General features: G+C 44.1%; 1 protein-coding gene across 1 annotated transcript in view; it reads left to right on the forward strand.

Moving 5' to 3' along the window:
* The window catches only part of LOC123101656 (nipped-B-like protein), a 7132-nt gene extending 5953 nt beyond the window's left edge, over positions 1-1179 (forward strand). Inside the window, exon 8 of the mRNA XM_044523007.1 lies at positions 8-1179. Coding sequence (XP_044378942.1) covers positions 8-632 — 625 coding nt within the window. The 3' untranslated portion in view covers positions 633-1179. The remainder of the gene's footprint in view (positions 1-7) is intronic.
* Positions 1180-5838: the final 4659 nt, after the last annotated feature.

Here is a 5838-nt window from a genome sequence, read left to right on the forward strand (position 1 = left end):
ATTCCAGTGATGGTGGTAGGAGGAGGTCGAGTCATCGTGAGGATCATTCCAGTGATGGTGATATTGGTGGAAGGAGGTTGAGTCCCCAGCAGTCAGCACTTCCTTCTGGTAATTTTGGTACTAGTCTCAGCCCCCCTTCACATCCGACCACTGAATATGGTGCTAGCAGAAGGCATGGTTCCCCTCCATATCAGAGATCTGAACATGCTGCTAGTGGAAGCCGTGGCCCCTATATGAACCCACGAGGATCAGGCCCTGCAGACTATGAAATGGAAAAGAGAAGTGTTCCCCTTCACCATGATGCGCCCAATGTCGAGGAGTACACCGGTCGACCACTGAATATGGTGCTACCAGAAGGCATTGCTCCCGTTAATACGTACTCTCTCCGAGGGGAATCTCCTGGTGCATATGGTCCTGGAACAGATGCCGGCATGGGCGAAGAAACCACATTCCGTGGTGGGCGTTTCGGTGATCATGGAGTGAGGTCAGATTATCCACGAAGCAGCAGCATGAATGCAGAGGATAGGGCTTTTGCTGCAGGTTCCGTTACGGATAGGTATGTCCCGCACCTCGACCGAACGAACCACCCAATAAGAGTTGACGGTTATCTGCCGGATTATCCCGTATGGTAGGTTGCTGCTGTTGTGATCCTCGTGTTGCCAGTCCCAGCCAGCCTATGAAAAGCCCTGCAGGAAACCAACAGTTAAACCTCAATTAGCCGCGAAGCGAATCGGGTGTCAAACCTTAGTTTGTCAGAGTGGTTGGACGGTAACTTTCAACCCGAGGTGGTGCCAGCGTACCTTAACGAGTGTGTTTGATGTTGGCCTCGGATCTTGCTACTTGTCGATTGACAGAAATGATCTGCTTAGTTTGCGGTTTGGTTGCTGGAGTGTGCTTATTTTATAATCTGGTGTGGAAACTTACCCACAGAAGTAAGCAGAAGTGGTTCAGACAAAAACGGGCCAAGCAAATGGAAGCGCTATATAATGCAGTGAATGCCAATCGCAGCTAAGTCTTTGGTGGTCTTTTTCTATTGCTCCAAATTTGTATGTGGTAATCTGCAGTTGTTCCAAATATGTTGTATGCCAGACTCGGAAGGTTTCTTCAGTTGTGCTCGACTTGTAGTGACCCTCACTGAGGGCCATGTGTTGATGTTTGTAAAAAATAGTGAATGGTCGATTCGTTGTTACCTCTTTTCTCAGGATGCTTGATGTGATGAAGAACAAGTTTTGTCGATCATTTGAGGCGTCGAGGGCATGTATGTAGTTTTGTCTCGTAGAATTCTTAGGCGTTGAGGGCATGTATGTAGTTTTGCCTCGTCGAATTCTTATATGAACGCCCTGTTCGGAATCGCTCCGCTCCGCAACACAGCTCCCGGAGCGGGTGGAGCTGTAGTTGGAAATCAGGGAGCTGCACTTTCCTCGCTCCCGAGATTCCTGTACTGGGTGGGTTGACGAACAGGGCCGAAGATTGAGCTTTGTGTCGAACTAAAGATCTCACGCTACTTTGTTAGAGCGATCGTAGCTTTCTACCGGAATACTCTTCCCATTAGTACTTGAATGAAATGATCTTAAGAGTATTTTGTACAAATAATCTTTACGCCGCGTTTGGCTACAAAGTACATAAACCCTGGAATTTGAAGTTGTTTGGCATTCGAATCCAGTTCCAACAAGACACTTTACGGACCCAGGAAGTGGAACTGCGCTGTTTCCATGCTCGAAAAATGTATAATACTGTATTATGCATTTTAGGGTTTTCACCATTTTGTTGTGGAATACAATACATAGAAAACATTGAAAATAACATTTTTGTTATGCATTTTAGGTTTTTCACCATTTTGTTTTTCACCATTGAAAATAATACTATATAATACTGTATTATGCATTTTAGGTTTTTCACCATTTTAGGTTTTAGGTTTTCCACCTTCTCCAAGCCAACTATGGAATACAGTATTATGCATTTTAGGTTTTTCACCATTTTGTTATGAAATACAGTACATAGATAAACACTCGCTAAATTCTCAATCTAAGCTAAGAAAGTACATCCTACATGTGTCATAGCCTGTATTATGCTTCGCTTCAATATTTTGATGACGACATAAGTGTATATTCTCATTCGGTCATATCAGTCGCTCTGTATCAATCACAGTGTATGAAAATAACATTTTAGGACTTGGTTTGGAGAAGGTGGCGTCACTCGAGCCAAACATATTTGAGACACAATCGATACCGAAATATCAGTCGGTACCTCGATAGCGCCAGATAGTATTTAAAGAAAAAACAGAAATACTATATCCATACTGATAGGTTCTTTTGTAGGCAATATCCATACTGATAGTTTTTTTAGGCAATATCCATAGTGATAGAGTGATAGGTAGATATGTAAATTAGTTTCTGTGATCCAGGTGGATTAGAGCATGGTTAATAATATAGCCAACAACCGATTATATGATGTTGTCATGTCACGTATAGTCAACCTTATAGGCAACATGTATAGTAGCTATGCATGACCCATCATACACTCTCACAATGTTTCTTGGAGTCTGTGCTGCAGCCGGATGTTAATCTATAGCCCGCTTCCCTTTTCTCTCCTCTTCTCTCTCATCCAACTCATCACATATATAATTGTTTAATCCTTATAGCCTGCTGACTGTATTTTATTATACTTGCTCAGGAACCAGTGCTACAAAGTTTGGGCCTGACTAGGAACAAGTATTAATGCTACATCCATGGATCATTAGGGCATCTCCAATGGTCGTAAGATGGTTGTTGGTAGAGTTTGCCACATAGGATTTTTGATGATGTGTCATACAATAAATGAGGAAAGAGAGGAAGGTTGTATGTACATGAACCAACACCCATTGCACAAGCTCCAATGTAGAATGAGAGAGCACCCCATTTATTATCTCACATCCTATTGGGCAAACTAGATACAACCCATTGGAGTTGTTGTATGTTAAGGTGTTGGTTGATGACATGGCATATTTTACCAACAAGCTAACATACAAACTATTGGAGATACCCTTATGGGGTGGTTTACACTTGCAGGTTTTGATTGGATTAAAGGAGAGGGAGGGCCCCCACCCGCTGAAATCTAGGGAGGTGGGTGGGGGGGGGATGTTGTCAAGAGAATTAGGGCATGTACAATGGTGCTATCTTAAGAGTGCCACGCAAGATAAATGATGAGATGGAAAAGAGAGAACTTACAAGAAAAAAGTTTGTCTTCTCTTATTTAAGAGAAGACAAGAGATGATCTCTTAGCACAATATGTCTCACCACGTATATAAGAATAGCTAATTATTAAAAATAAAGCTAAAAGATGGCCCAAATAAAGCTAAGAGATGGCCCATTGTAGACATCTTTTTTTGTCAAATCTAAATTACATGCAAGATTTAAGATAAGACATCTTATCAACCATTGTACATGCCCTTAGAGGAAGGACCCTGTAAAATGGCTACGACTGGCTCGTGCATTTAGCATTTTCGAGGAACAAAGTTGCCTGAAAAACGGATTTGGGTCGATCGAATTTTCCAGAACCGTTAGATCCTGAATTACTTTGTTCCACCTCGCACAAATCATCGTAATCGTCTTCCCCAACGATCTGAACCTGCCACGACCACCGTCCGATCTGCGTGCCTCCATCACCCGTGGGCAGTGGCGCTCCACGCCAGCCTCTCCGCCCCGCCCTCCCCTCATCTCCGCCTACCGCCATGCATCCGCCGCCCCCGGTCCATCCTTATAAACCTCCCAAGCACCAGATTTCTTCGCCGGGCCCGTACGTCAACCACCTAGTAGCCTCCACTTACGGCTCGTTCCCGGCCGAGGCCTTGCCGGCATCCCTGGTCCTTGCTATGCTTGCCTCGGCGCGGCCATCTGCAGCCTTGGTGATGCGCCTCATTTCCCCCTTCTTTTTGCCACACATTGACTGACACAAAATCAAAATTCAAACAACTTATATTTAACTATTGCGACAAAGTTTATAACACTCAAGGTTTATAAGTTATAACAGACATGCTAACTTGCGTCAAGAGTCCCACTCCCACAGCACACAGCCAGTACATGCACTTTTTTTTGACCCGGGCTAATCCCCTTTCCATTAAAAATATAACGGAAATACAGCCAGTTCCGAGTTCAAACAAGGGAAAGGGAAAAAGCGAGATCAAGCACTTCAGTGAAACCCGCTGTGAGCGCTCGCAATCGAAACGCCCACTACGAGACGAAAACCCTGAAGCACCATCAACACGCCGCGAACCAAACTAAAGTTCAGATCACATTACAATCCCGCACCAAAGCATCATAGTTATGCAGAATATAAAAAACAAAGCTCCAGAAAACGCTCTCCAAAGTCTTGGTGTCTCGACCCATGCACTCCAAAAGGTTTTCCAAAATGACTCAGCATCCCAGCAGCTGATCACTCCACGGCATCGCCCGCGTGTGCAGTCGCGCAGATTCTCATCATCTCTTTAGCATTCTCCTTCAGAATCACCGCACCATGCTCCAACTCCACTCGCCTTTCGCCCTTCAGGAGACCTGCCCAATAAGATAAGTGCATACAAGCGTTGAAGACAATCTCGAAAGGATACGCCATTTTCTTGAATTCAAAGGTAGTCTGATTTCTACGATTCCAAATGGCCCAACATATAGCCGCCAGCCCCATAGTGAAGCACCATTCCCCTTGAGGAAGAAAAGCATAGCACCAAGAATAAAATTGACATAGATTATTGGGACATAAATCAGTCCCAAACATCGCCCCAACCGTGCGCCAGACAACCCTTGCCACTGGGCAAAGAAAGAACAGATGTAAATAGGTTTCTCTGCAATCACAGAAAGAACACCTGGGATTGCCGGCCCAGTTTCGACGCTTCATAACATCCCTAGTCAGAACAACATCCTGGAAGAGTTGCCAAAGGAAAATCTGGATTTTGGTAGGTAATCTAGCCCTCCAAATCCATCTATAGTCACAACCAGTAAGATCTTTCTCCAGGTAAGAATACATGGATTTAGTGGTATATTTGCCGTTGGGCCCAGCACCCCACACAATCTTATCTGGACCAGCCGAGGTGTCAATGCCATCAATAATTTTCTTAACCTCACTAAACTGACAGCTCAGGTCTGCATTCAGCCTGCGTCTGAATATATCTCCACTAGCACGCTTGATAAATTGAGCAATAGTATCGTCCTGATAATTAGTGATACTGAACAGGGTCGGATAAGTGACACCCAAAGGCTGGTGAGTGCCAATGGGATCATGCCACAACCTGGCAACATTGCCATTATTGACAATCACCTTCCTTCCAGCCATATACATCTCTTTTATTTTAAGCAGTGCTTTCCATACAGGGGAATCATGAAATTTCGCTTTCACAGCAGCTAGTGAATTGTTCTTAAGGTATTTTGCCCTCACCACATCTTGCCACAGCCCCTCCCCTGTATCTAACTTCCACCACCATTTTGCTAACAGTGAGATATTCTGTTTGTGAAGATCTTTCACACCCAGCCCACCCTTATTCTTAGATCGGCACACCCTGGTCCATTTAACCAGATAATAACGCTTTTTACCCCTCCCTCCACACCAAAAAAACTTACGACGATATTTATCGAGTCTCTCGATAAATGTCTTAGAAAGTAGGAACATTGACATACAATAATAAGCAATGCTCGAGAGGGATGAATTCAACAAAGTTAATCTCTCACCAGACGAGGCAGAATTACCAATCCATGAGTCACAACATTTAAGATATCGAATTGCTATATACTCCCAGTCAGAATTTCTCAAGGAAGAATAACCGGTACGCCCAGATATTTCATAGGAAAATGCCCTATTTGACACCCAAACAAA

This window comes from Triticum aestivum, chromosome 5A, assembly GCF_018294505.1.
Source record: "Triticum aestivum cultivar Chinese Spring chromosome 5A, IWGSC CS RefSeq v2.1, whole genome shotgun sequence".
Classification (NCBI taxonomy): Eukaryota; Viridiplantae; Streptophyta; class Magnoliopsida; order Poales; family Poaceae; genus Triticum; species Triticum aestivum.